This window comes from Phoenix dactylifera, unplaced genomic scaffold (genome assembly GCF_009389715.1).
Source record: "Phoenix dactylifera cultivar Barhee BC4 unplaced genomic scaffold, palm_55x_up_171113_PBpolish2nd_filt_p 000451F, whole genome shotgun sequence".
Taxonomy (NCBI): domain Eukaryota; kingdom Viridiplantae; phylum Streptophyta; class Magnoliopsida; order Arecales; family Arecaceae; genus Phoenix; species Phoenix dactylifera.
The window spans coordinates 220,001-233,513 of NW_024067882.1; the positions used below are offsets into that span (position 1 = coordinate 220,001).

The window sequence follows — 13,513 nt, forward strand, 5'->3', positions numbered from 1 at the left end:
TCCCCATGGTAAGGGTAATTTCAAGGTGTATTTATTTCCTTACTGTTCTAATGTTCTAATCCTTTTTGCCTTTGCAGATATCGCAAAGATGGTGACGAAAAGTGAAGTCCTTTATGCCCGCTTCCAAAAGAGGGCAGCCGAGCTCTCGGGCGAGCCGACCGAGCCGAGAAAAAAGCAAAAGGTCTCGGCGACCTCCAAGGCCCCAGCGACAGCAGTGACCGAGGAGGGTCCTTCTCGGCCCGCTCACTCCGAGGCGGGTCCTTCTCGCCCCGCTCGCTCCGAGGCGGGTCCTTCCCAGCCCGCGCGCCCCGAAGCTGGTCGGAGGGAGGGCGCGGATTCCGGGGGCTCGGGCTCCAGAGGAGCCTCGATGGCGCCCCCATGTCCGGTGCCCTTGGCGCAGATTCCTGGTCGGCAGGACGCTCCAGTTGCCGACCAGGAAAGGAGTTCAGCGGGGCCCGTGCTTGCACGCCCCGCTATAGTTGTGCGGCGGTCAGATCGGCCGCTCGTCCGACCCCAGCCCTCTAGCTCCGAACCGGGGAGCAGTCAGGGAGCCTCGGGGTCGGCTCTACCTAGGCCGGCCGATGCTGGCCTTCCGTGCCCATCGGGCTCGGGGGGACGGGTGCCCCTTGCACCCACCTGGTCAGTGTTCGAGGGTGATTCAGCCCTTGAAAACCCTCGAGTAGCGCTGGAGGTATTCCGGGTTGCGCTGCTCCCAGCCGACCGGGCTATGATGCAGTCCATGAGCTACAATGCTTTCATGGACTATGCCCGCTGCAACGCCGTCCGGATAAGTAAAATTTTCCTCCTTGTTTAATCTGTATAGATTTTTTATTTGTGGCGTCTTATGTTTTCCTTTTCGTCTCTTTTACAGCATTTGCACGAGACGGAAATGCTGATGCACCTTGTTCAAGAATACCGGGAGAAGGCCCGGAGGTGCCAGCGTGGGTACGACGAGGCCCAGACGAGGTACACGGCCACCGAGGCGAAGTACCAGGCCTCCGAAGCGAAGTACCAGGCCTCTGAGGCCGAACGACAGGTGCTCCAAGAAAAGGTCGGAGCATCTGAGGGAAGAATTCGAGCTCTTACCGCCGAGCTCGATGAGGAAAAGGGCGCGCATGCGTTGGCGAGATCCGAGCTGCGCGCCGCTGAGGCTCGATTGGCCGAAGTCGAGCAAGCGCTGGCCTCCCGCGAGCAGGAGGTGGAGAGTGCCCGCCTCCGACATACGGAGCTTGAGCGGGAAATAAAAACCCTCGAGAAGAAGGCCACCTACCACGAGGCTCGGGAGCTCGAGGCTCGGGAGCAAGCTCAAAGCGCAGTGGCGCTCTTTCGCGAATCGGCGGAGTTCCGCGACCTCCTAGAAGAGGAGGGCGTGAACGGGCTAATCCAAGGCTTCCGGGACTTCCGTAACCAGTTGCGGCGGCTTCTCCCGGATTTCGATGTGAACCTGCTCCAACCGGGAGCAGGGGTCGAAGGGCCGGATGCGGAGGCAGAGACTCCGGAGGCCGAGGCGACCGAAGCCGCCCCCGAGGCTACTCCCATCGCTGCCGAGGCCGAGGAGGTCCCGACTGTTGAGCCCGCCGCTCCCGACACTGCCGAAGCCGAAGTGGTCGGGCCCGGGCCTTAATGTAATTTTTGTTTCGTTTTGTAAAGTCGGGATGGCCTCCCGTACTTGTAAGGGCCAAACCCGAATTTTGTACTTAGCCTACGGGCCTTTTTGAAATGAATATACATTTCTTTCTTGGAAACTCGTCTGTCGTAGTCCAAGTTTTCCTACTCGGATCCGCTCTAGGTTCCGAGGATATGGGCTCTAGGGCCTCAGCTTTTCCCGCCACAGGGTTTGAGTTTAGGTTTAGCTTGCCGAGCTCCATTGCTCGGTCCTTCAACCAGTGGTATAGCAACGCTTGTGCTTATACCAAGGATTTGGGCTCGGAGAGTTTTTCCGAGCCTAGTCCAGGACTCGACCGAGCCCTAAGGCGGTCACCAGGACTTGAACTTCAGCGAGGTTAGCGAGTTTCGATCCTTGCGTTGCCGGGGCGGACCAGATTCGTTTCCAACGAATGGGTCGAATGCCCGTCAGCTCGTGACGGGGATTCGCCGGACTTAGTATAATATTGTGCTGGTGTCATAAGCACTTCTTCGCCGAGGCGATCGAAGACGCTCTTCTGCTCGGTGCCCATTCTTGGAGGACATCGGCAGAAAGAAATCCGAGAACAGAATAGATAATGTGGGAACATTAAATAAATGGGTACCTTGTACCGTGTGCGTCCTTGCGCCAAGGCGACTGAAGACGCTTCTCTGCTCGGACTCCGTTCTTTGGGGACGTCGGCAGAGAAATCCAAAAATAGAATAGACAATATAGAGATTAATGTAGAAACATTAAGTAAATGGGTACCTTGTACCGTGTGCGTCCTTGCGCCGAGGCGACTGAAGACGCTTCTCTGCTCGGACTCCGTTCTTTGGGGACGTCGGCAGAGAAATCCAAAAATGAAGAGCGGGCCGAGCTCGTTGGCTGAAGCCGGTGGAGCACGAGCCGAGCTCGTCCGGTCAGAGAGGACCGCCACTCATAGCCGATGGAGCACGAGCCGAGCTCGTCCGGTCAGAGAGGACCGCTACTCATCTCGATGTCTCGAGCATCCCTATAGCCGGGGCATCCCGACGTCTCGGGGCATCCTGACCGTGGTCAGGGTAGGAGCACGAGCCGAGCTCGTCCGGTCAGAGAGGACCGCTAACTCATAGCCGATGGAGCACGAGCCGAGCTCGTCCGGTCAGAGAGGACCGCTAACTCATATCCCGACGTCTCGGGCGTCCCTATAGCCGGGGCATCCCGACGTCTCGGGGCATCCCGACGGATCGGGACATCCCGATGGATCGGGACATCCCGACGTCTCGGGGCATCCTGACCGTGGTCAGGGTAGGAGCACGAGCCGAGCTCGTCCGGTCAGAGAGGACCGCTAACTCATAGCCGATGGAGCACGAGCCGAGCTCGTCCGGTCAGAGAGGACCGCTAACTCATATCCCGACGTCTCGGGCCATCCCGACGGATCGGGGCATCCCGTTGTGGCAGGACATCCCAATATATTGGGGCATCCTGACGTCTCAGGGTAAGATATCCCGACGTCTCGGGCCATCCGGACGGATCGGGTCATCCCGTTGTGGCGGGGCATCCTGACCGTGGTCAGGGTAGGAGAAATAAACCTGACACCATGAGATAATCAGGAGAATTGGTGAGCTCAAAATGAGTATGCGGACCATAAGTTTGTTATGAAATGGAATTCATAAAATGAAATTCAATAATTGAATAATGGGGAACCTCTTAGGGTTCTACTGATGGTACACGCGGAGATTTTCAGAGCTCCAGCTCCGCGGAATGAGAGTCCCATCTAGAGACTCTAGCTGATAAGTCCCGGGTCGGCGGATGCGCGTGACTCGGTATGGTCCTTCCCAGTTTGGGGCCAGCTTCCCTTGCTCAGTTGGTCGGGAGGCTTCAGCTCTTCTGAGGACAAGGTCCCCTGGTCTGAAAGATTTGATTTTAACCCTGGCGTTGTAGTACTGAGCTGTCTTTTGCTGGTACCTCGCCATACGAACTCGGGCGGCCTCCCTTGTTTCCTCGATCAAGTCGAGGTTGCTTCTGAGCTGCGAAGAGTTGGAGCTGGTATCATGATGCTCGACTCTTGGAGAGGGAAGCCCAACTTCCAGTGGAATGACGGCCTCCGTTCCATATGTTAGGTTGAAGGGAGTCTCGCCGGTGGGGACACGGAACGTGGTGCGGTAAGCCCACAGGACATTATATAGGTCTTCGACCCATTGTCCTTTGGATTTGTCGAGCCTGGCTTTGAGACCCTGCAAAATAGTACGATTTGTTACCTCGGTTTCTCCGTTCGTCTGAGGATGCGCGACCGAGGTGAAGCGGTGGTCAATGCCAAGCTCGGAGCAGAACTCTCTGAAGTGAATGTTGTCGAATTGGCGACCGTTGTCAGAGATGAGGATGCGGAAAAGCCCGAATCTGCAGATAATGGACTTCCAGACAAAATCCCGCATCTTCTGCTCGGTGATCCGGGCAAGGGGCTCGGCTTCCACCCACTTGGTGAAGTAGTCGATGGAGACGACCAGAAATTTTCTTTGCCCGGTGGCCAGTAGAAATGGCCCTAGGATGTCAATTCCCCACTGGGCAAAGGGCCAAGGGGAGCTGATAGAAGTCAAAGGGGCCGAGGGCCGGCGCTGAACATTGGCGTTCCTTTGGCACCGGTCACATCTTTGGACGAAGTCCATAGCATCCTTCTGGAGTGTCGGCCAATAATATCCTTGGCGCAGAATTTTATGGGCCAATGCTCGCCCTCCCAGATGATTCCCGCAAATTCCTTCGTGGACTTCGCGTAGGGCATAATCAGCCTCCGTTGGGCGGAGGCATCTGAGGAGGGGAGAGGTGAAGGATCTCCGATAGAGTTTTTCCTCGTACAATATGTACCGGGTAGCGAGGCGTTTGATCCGGCGAGCCTCTTGTTCGTCGGTGGGGAGGACTTCGTCTTGCAGGTACCCGATGAGTTCGTCCATCCAGCTTGGCTCGAACTCAGTGCAGAGGGTCTGCTCGGGCTCATCTGTACTGGGCTTTTGGAGATACTCCAGTACTACCTCCTTGGGAAGCTCGCTCATGCGAGAGGACGCCAGCTTTGATAGCTGGTCGGCCCTGAGGTTCTCCGACCTGGCAATATGTTGAATGTGGAAAGAGTCCAGGGTCGAGGCGAGATTCCGTACCTTCTGAAGATACTTCTGCATGGTCGGGTCTCTGGCTTCGAAGTCGCCCACAATTTGGTTGACGACGAGCTGGGAATCACTGAAGGCCTTCAAGTCCTTCACTCCTAGCTCTTTGGCTAGCTTGAGCCCGGCGACGAGCGCTTCGTACTCCGCCATATTATTGGAAGCAGGGAACTCGAGGCGCAAGGCTTGCTCGGCGACCACCCCTTCTGGGCTGGTGAGGATGAGCCCTGCTCCGCTACCCCCCGTGTTTGAAGAGCCATCGACATGCAGAGTCCATGTCAAACTCGGGGTCTGCTCCACTGGTGGTTCAGGTTCGGGCTCGATCTCATCCGGTATAGTGCACTCGACAATAAAGTCTGCGAGCACTTGTGCTTTGATCGCCGGTCTGGGTCGGTACTCGATGTCGAATTTCCCGAGCTCAATGGCCCATTTGGCGATCCGTCCCGCGCGATCTGATTTCTGCAGGATCTGCTTGACCGGCTGGTCGGTCAGCACAGCCACTGTGTGGGCTTGGAAGTAGGGTCGGAGCCTCCGAGCTGAGATGACCAGGGCATAGGCGGTCTTCTCAAGCTTGGTGTATCGGGTCTCGGCGTCCCTCAAGACCCGGCTAGTGTAATATACTGGCTTCTGAAGTTTGCCCTCCTCTCGGACCAGGACCGAGCTTACTGCTACAGGGGAGACGGCCAGATACAGGTAGAGAAGCTCGCCCTGTTGAGGCTTTGTGAGCAGGGGAGGGGAAGCCAGGAGGTGCTTGAGCTCTTCAAAAGATTGCTGGCACTTGTCCGACCACAAAAAATTCTTCGGCTTCTTGAGGGCTGCGAAGAATGGAAGGCAGCGCTCAGCCGAGCGGGAGATGAATCTCCCGAGAGCTGCAACTCGGCCTGTGAGCCGTTGTACCTCCTTGACCGTCCTAGGAGGCATCATCTCTTGGAGAGCTCGGATCTTCTCTGGATTGGCCTCAATTTCTCGTTGTGTAATAATGAAACCGAGGAATTTACCGGAGGTGACCCCGAATGCACATTTGGCTGGATTGAGCTTCATCTGGTATTTTCGGAGCGTGGAGAATGCTTCATTGAGGTCGGCTACGTGATCTTGTGCCGCCTTGCTTTTTACCAGCATATCGTCCACATAGACCTCCATATTCCGGCCTATCTGGTCTTTGAAGATCCGGCTGACCAGCCTTTGATAAGTTGCCCCGGCATTTTTCAAGCCGAATGGCATCACCTTGTAGCAGTAGGTTCCCCCGTCGGTGATGAAGGCGCTCTTTTCCTCGTCTTCCGGCGCCATGCGGATCTGGTTGTATCCGGAAAAGGCGTCCATGAATGCCAGCAGCTCGTGACCCGAAGTGGAGTCTACGAGCTGGTCGATGCTGGGAAGTGGGAAGCTGTCCTTTGGGCAGGCTTTATTCAGGTCGGTGTAGTCCACACACATACGCCACTTCCCGTTGGCTTTCTTGACGAGGACCACATTGGCGAGCCACTCCGGGTAGGCTATCTCCCGGATGAAGCTAGCTCCAAGGAGCTTACTGACCTCCTCGGCTGCTGCTCGCTGGCGCTCAGGGGCGGCGCCTCGCTTCTTCTGCCGCACAGGCTTGCTGGTTGGCTTTACTTGGAGCCGGTGGACCATGACCTCTGGATCTATCCCCGGCATGTCTGCAGGCGACCATGCGAAGACATCCATGTTGTCTCGCAGGAAGTTGACGAGACGACTCCTCACATGCTCATCGAGGCCAGAGCCGACCTGCATGGTTAGCTTAGGAAAGTTCTCTCGTAAGGGAACTTGGATTAGTGACTCACCAGGCTGTACCCGCTCTTTCTGAGGGTCGACCCGTGCCTCCATAACCTTTGTTGAGGGCTGGTCAGTCGCTGGGGCAGGCACCTCGGCGGGTCGCTTTGCCTCGTGGGTCGCCAGGTAGCATCTTCTTGCCACCATTTGGTCCCCTCGGACTTCGCCGACCCCCTGGCTGGTGGGGAATCGCATGAGCAGGTGATGAGTGGAGACCACCGCTCGGAGGGCGTTGAGGCCTGGCCTTCCGAGGATGGCATTATAGACCGAGGGAAGGCGTATCACGAGGAAGTTCATCCCCACGGTACTTTCACGGGGGGCGAGCCCGGCTGTGACCACAAGGTCGATCTCGCCCTCTACTGGGACTGAATCCCCAGTAAATCCAACCAACGGAGCATTCATCCTCCGCAGCTGTTCTTTGGTCATCCCCATTTTACAATATACACCAAAGTACAAAACATTCGCCGAGCTTCCATTATCAACTAAGATGCGTTTTACATCAAATCTATTTATGATCATGGAGATGACCACGGCATCATCATGGGGAGTTTCGACCCCTTCTAGATCATCGTTTGAAAAGGAGATAGCTTCAGAGGCGCGCAGGCGCTTCGAGGAGGTTTCTTCCCCTGAAGCTTCTCCTGCCGAGGCCCCGCCTCGGATGGTGTTGATGATGCCAGCGATGGGCCTGTTGGCATTTGAACCTTCAGGCTGCGCGGCTCTTTCGGCTGGCTGCTTTTCTTCACGCCGGCCTTGCACAAATCGATCGAGCACCCCTCGGCGGATGAGTGCTTCGATCTCATTTCGGAGCTGGTAACACTCCTCGGTATCATGGCCTTGATCCCGATGGAAACGGCAATACTTCCGGTTATCACGCCGGGTTCGGGTGTCTGGCTTCGGAGGTGGGAGCCGGATGTGATCCCGACTCTCGATCTCCATGAGGATTTCAGCCCGAGGAGCGTTGAGGGGAGTATATCTTTCATACTTCCCTTCGGGTGCAGGGGCTTGCAATGGGAACCTCGGGCGGAGTGGTGACCTCTGCTGTGGCGATCCCCTCAGCCGGGGTGGACTCTTCGGGCGGGGCGGATTCTTAGCTCGTCGCGGAGACGGGCTTCTAGGCCGGCCGCGCTCCTCGCGGCGTCTTTTCTTGAGGTTCTGCTCGGTCCCGCCCCGCCTGACCGCCACGGCTTCTTCGGCCTTGGCGTACTTCCGCGCCCGAGCGAACATCTCGGTGAGGTCCGTGGAAAAATTCTTCTCAATCGAGAAGAGAAATCTGTAGGACCGGGCTCCAGTCTTCAGTGCCGACATGGCAATTGACTGGTCAAGCTCCCGGACCTCCCATGTTGCGGCGGTGAACCGATCCAAATACTCCTTGAAGGATTCTCCCTCCTTTTGTTTGATATCGAGGAGGGAGTCGGATGTCCGCCGCTGGGGCTGGCTGGCGGCGAAATTGCCAGCAAACTGTCTGCCGAGCTGCTCAAAGGAGGAGACAGTACTCGGCTTTAGCCCGGTAAACCACAGCCGGGCTGGTCCTCGGAGTGTCGCCGGAAAAGCTTTGCACATCATGGCCTCCGAGGCTCCTTGTAGGGCCATCAAGACCCGGTAGCTTTCCAGGTGGTCCAGGGGATCAGCCTTGCCATTGTAGGGCTCCACCTGGGGCATCTTGAACCGTAACGGGACCGGTTCATCTTCAATTTCCTGGGAGAAGGGCGACTTCGTATTAAACTCGAAGTCGCCATTATGTCCTGACTTCCTCCCGTGGAGTGCCTGGATTTGACGTTCCAGCTTCTCGACCTTCCGGTCGAGTTCATCGTTCTGGAGGATCGCTGCAGCGGTTCGTTCGAGCGCAGGTTGCCCTGGAACCGACTCAGCTTCTGAAGGCTGTGGCCAGCCTCCGTGGCCTCTGGCTGGGTGCTCTCTCCAGAGGGAGGCCTGGACTTGAGAGTCCTGACCTCGAAGGGGAAGTCCGCTTGTGGGAGGCTCCGGTTGAACTGGAGCCGGAGGAGGCGGTGCCGTTGGGATGCCCCTGGGCTGCAGGCTTTGGACAGCGGTAGCCAGGGCCTGCACCTGTTGTACCAGGGCATCGAACTGCTCCGGCCGAATTTGATAAACTGACTCGGTCGGAGGTGGTGAGTTTCGGACGGAACGCTCCAGGCTAGGTGGAGGACGTCGAGAGGCATTGGAAACCCCTTTGCTTCTTAGCTTCATGGCAGCGAACTCGGGCCCTTCCTCTAGCGCCAACTGTTGCTGGAAATTGGACCCGGGGGCCGCCGCGAAGCCGGGGAAGGAGGGGCTTCCGCCGCAGGGGCAGTGATCGACGGCGTGCCGACTGGTGGCGTCCTCCTGGAGGGGCAGAGCTCCACCGCCGGAAGGGTGGTCGACGGTGCGCCGGCTGGTGGCGTCCTCCTGGAGGGGCAGAGCTCCGCCGCTGAAAGGGTGGTCGACGGTGCGCCGGCTGGTGGCGTCCTCTACTGTGGGGTGCGAGTCCTGCAGGAAGAACCGGTGGCCGGGCTCCCCGGCGCCGGCCCTCCGATGCCTAAGTCAGAGGGGGCGAATATGTGGAGAGAGCAGGGAAGAAAATGTGTGGAGAAGACAGCATGAATATTTTCATCAGATCAAGAAGATGAAGAAGATGATGTCATCCATTGTATCTGTGCTGTTCAAGAGGGTTCAGTCCCGAGGGTCCTAAGAGTCCTCAGAGTCCAGACCCCAGGGTCTAGTTACCAGGGTCCAGTTTGGGTCCGAGTCCCTTTCCCAGTCCAGTCCCCTTCCCAGTCCAGTCCCCCCTCCTCTTCCCCCCAGGTTTCCTTTTATAGGAGGATTCGGTTACCTGGGAGGTGACAGTAGGCTTGTCCCATTCTGTAATAATTGGGCACGATTTGGCCCATTAATGGCGTGATGGAGAACGGGACCGGATCAGACCGGAATCAGGGAGTTGTCACGGTCGATCGGACCTGTCGAAGTGGTTGAACCGCCGGCCGTGGTGGGCCTGGGGTCCGTGGATGGTAAGTGCATTTATTACCGAATGAACCGGCGGTCAGGGAGAGCCATACGCTCTGATGGTTCAGTGATCCGGAGATCGTCTTGGGCCGTGTTCATTAAATGACTGAGTGCATCGGAGACTTGAGGGAGCCTCGTGCATTAATGGCAGGTCGTGCTGAATTCCTGCGAAGATCTTATGCCTTGATGGCTTGAAGATAGCGGCAGGTTATAGTGGAGTTGTCAGGTCCCTTAGAGGGTCAAGCGAGAGTTGAACTATTTGGTAAAGGCATCGGCTCGGCAAGGGTGCCGAGCCGAGCTGGTCGCCCAATGGGGCACCCTGTGGCGGGGTTGCTTTTGAGTACTCCTGGTCGGCGCCTTCTGGGCGAGCACCTTCTAGCCGAGCGCCCCTACTTGGCGCTGTCTCTGGTCAGCGCTTTCTAGTTGAGCGCTTCTCTGGTCGGCGCCCGCTGGTCGGCTCTTTCTAGCCGAACATCCCTACTTGGTTATTTCGGTTGGGCGGTTCTTGGCGCTTTCTCTGGTCGGCGTCCTTTGGCCGAGCGCCTTTCCGGTCGGCGCTCTCTAGCCGAGCGCCTCCGTGGCGATATGACTTGGGGTTTTTCCCCCAACATATATGTATGTATAGATATATATATGTATGTATGTATATGTATGTATATATATATATATGTATATATATGTATGTATATATATGTATGTATATATATATGTATGTATATATATGTATGTATGTATATGTATGTATATATGTATCTATATGTATATATCTGTATGCTAAGATAGTTGATAATTGATATGGTATATATATATATGTATATGTATATGTATATATGTATCTATATGTATCTATATGTATATATGTATCTATATGTATATATGTATCTATGTCTCTATATGTATCTATGTATCTATATCTGTGTATCTGTCTCTATATATGTATCTATATGTATATATGTATATGTGTATGTATATGTATATGTGTGTATGTATATGTGTATGTATATGTATATGTGTATCTATATGTATATGTATATGTGTATATGTATATGTGTATGTATATGTATATGTGTATGTGTATATGTGTGTGTATATGTGTATGTGTATATGTGTGTGTATATGTGTATGTGTATATGTGTAGATATCTATATGTATATATAGATATCTATATGTATATATAGATATCTATATGTATATATATATATATCTATATGTATATATATATATATATGTATGTATATATATATAGAGATATCTATATATATATATATGTATATATATATATATATATGTATATGTATATATATGTATATGTATGTATATGTATATGTATATGTATATGTATATGTATATGTATATGTATATATATGTTTATGTATATGTATGTATATATATATATATATATGTATATGTATATATGTATATATGTATATGTATATATGTATATATATGTATATGTATATGTATATATGTATATATGTGTATATGTATATATGTATATATGTGTATATGTATATATGTATATATGCGTATATGTATATGTATATATGCGTATATGTATATGTATATATGTATATGTATATATGTATATGTATATGTATATGTATATATGTATATATTATACAACATAGCACCTTATCACAAGAACATGGCCTAAGGGCCTAACTCACGTTGATAAAATGGAAGTTATACCTCAGAGACTTCCATGTTGAGGGAAAAGAAAAGGTGGAAAAGCAAAACAAGAGAAAGCAACTCAACAATTCAAAGGCCATTCCCCCTACTTGCAAGAAGGCTCAACCCAAAGAAAACCACTACTCCCCCTACCCGCAAGAAGGCCATTAATCCAACAATGCCAAAGAGCATTGAAGCAATAGCACTTAATTCATCAGATAATACTCGATGCTGATAGTCAGTTCTTAGTAAGATTGGAGTATTTTTTCCTGGCCATTCACCAGCACAACACGGTTATTACCAAATCTACTTGCTGCATACTCTCTTGATTCACCTCTTTCTCCTAACCATCTTGGTAAGTTCTTTAGTTTGATGTGCATCCCAGATGCCACCAGATGCATTTAACAAAGGGGCAATATAGAAAGAATTAATTGACTATTTCTTGACCACTTCTACAAAAAGAGTACCCATTCAGAGCAGTCCATCTTCTCTTCTTTTAACTCCACTGTCAAGATGAACTTTTTACCTTCTCCCAAATGGAGGATTTCTACAGAGCTGTTGCATAAGGTGCCAAAACACTCCCTTGAATGACAAACACTTAGGGCATGTTTGGTTCGTGATCGGAATCAGAATAGGCGTATCCTCCAATATGTCTGATTTGTGACCAGAATCGGAATTAGAATCGGAATAGAATTTAAATACTAGGGAAGATTAGGGATTAAGTTTTGAGGTATTGGGGCATTCACATTCCCCCAGGTTTGGAGGAATTGGGGCATTACAATTCCCTCTGGAATGGAATGGGAATGAGACTCCCCCCAACCAAATGGAGTGAATGGGAGTCACTCATTCCCATTCTCATTCCAGAGTCCAACATCCCCCCCCCCCCCCCCTCCAAAACCAAATATGCCCTTAGAAGCTTCATCAAAACAAACAAACAAACAAACAAAAAGGACTACGCCACCTCCATTCAAATATGTCCCTCAAACTGGATGACTTCTTCAAATAATTACTGCAAAATTCAGCGGACTCCCCACCTTCAGCTTCAGTTAACATATAGTCAAACCTCGGATCCCACCTCAAGGAGCCTCAAAGTATTAATATTACAAAATTGCTGACAAAAGGACTAGCTAACTCCTATCTCAAAAAAAAAGAAAAATAAGATAAAATGAAAACAAAAATTAAAAAAACTAACTCCGAACACCTTAACATGAGATTGTAAAACTGACAATAATCATGTGCAACATTTGCAGATTAGTACTAACAACGTAGCATGATCAAATGACGAAATTAATTAGACTAATAAATTCTTGACCTCATCCATTTACGAAAGGGACAAAAATATGGATCTGATGTCTTTGATTACCTTTTTTTTCACAAAATTAAAGTTCCACTTATGTTAAAAAGGAGAAGTCCCAAAACTTACCTTCATCAATCTCAAACTCTTCGAACTCGTCGTCATCCTCGAAGAGATCGATCTTGGCGTCCTCAGCTGCCGCAGGTTTGGTTTCCGTTGCCATTCCAGAATGGAGATAAGATCCTGCGATCAATCGCAGAAAAAATCGCCGATTCAACAGAAATAAACGGAAAGCTAGGCCTACGAATTAAACAGGGAACACGGAGGAGAAAGGAAACCCTACCTTCCAGTCACCGACCGATTTGCTTCGCGTTCCTCCAGGGTCCGAATAGATAACGAGATGGGGCATTTTGTAGGGGCGAACGCTTGGCCCTTTTAACCGATTAATTTATTCAACAATTTATAGAGGGTTTTTTTTTGAATATTCTTATAAAAATTTAAATTTATGTAAATATTTTTAAAAAATTATATTTATTTCTATATCTTTATAAAAAATACTATTTTTGCACAAACAAACCTTTCTTCTAGCACCATTAATAAAAATTATATTTATTTTAATTAAAAATTAAATTAAATTTTAAAATTACGGTTTTACCTTCTATTGCGATTATCTTATAAATATTTTTTTAAGAATATTTTAGTTATTTTATTTTAATATTATTTATTTTTTAATAGTATTAGATGGAGTGGGTACATATGCAAAAATAAGAATAAAAAAATATAGAATAGCAAAATAAATATTTGAGAAGATATACATGCAAATATTAATTTTGAAAGATTATTTATACAAAATTTAATATTTAAAAGAATATTGATGAAAAAAACTATTTATAAATTAGGTTGGATTATCTGTATAATAAAATAGCCAAATTCGGTTTAAAATTTTATATTATTTAATAAATAACTTAAATTTGAATTGGTATATTTTTGGACCTAACCTAACTCTCTCCTGAT

General features: G+C 50.6%; 1 protein-coding gene across 1 annotated transcript in view; it reads right to left on the bottom strand.

The window, feature by feature from the left end:
- Positions 1–12,942, bottom strand: part of LOC113461871 (protein DELETION OF SUV3 SUPPRESSOR 1(I)-like) — a 23,879-nt gene extending 10,937 nt beyond the window's left edge. Inside the window, exons 1-2 of the mRNA XM_039118940.1 lie at positions 12,843–12,942; positions 12,629–12,742 (exon numbers count right to left, since the gene is read on the bottom strand). Coding sequence (XP_038974868.1) covers positions 12,629–12,722 — 94 coding nt within the window. The 5' untranslated portion in view covers positions 12,723–12,742; positions 12,843–12,942. The remainder of the gene's footprint in view (positions 1–12,628; positions 12,743–12,842) is intronic.
- Positions 12,943–13,513: the final 571 nt, after the last annotated feature.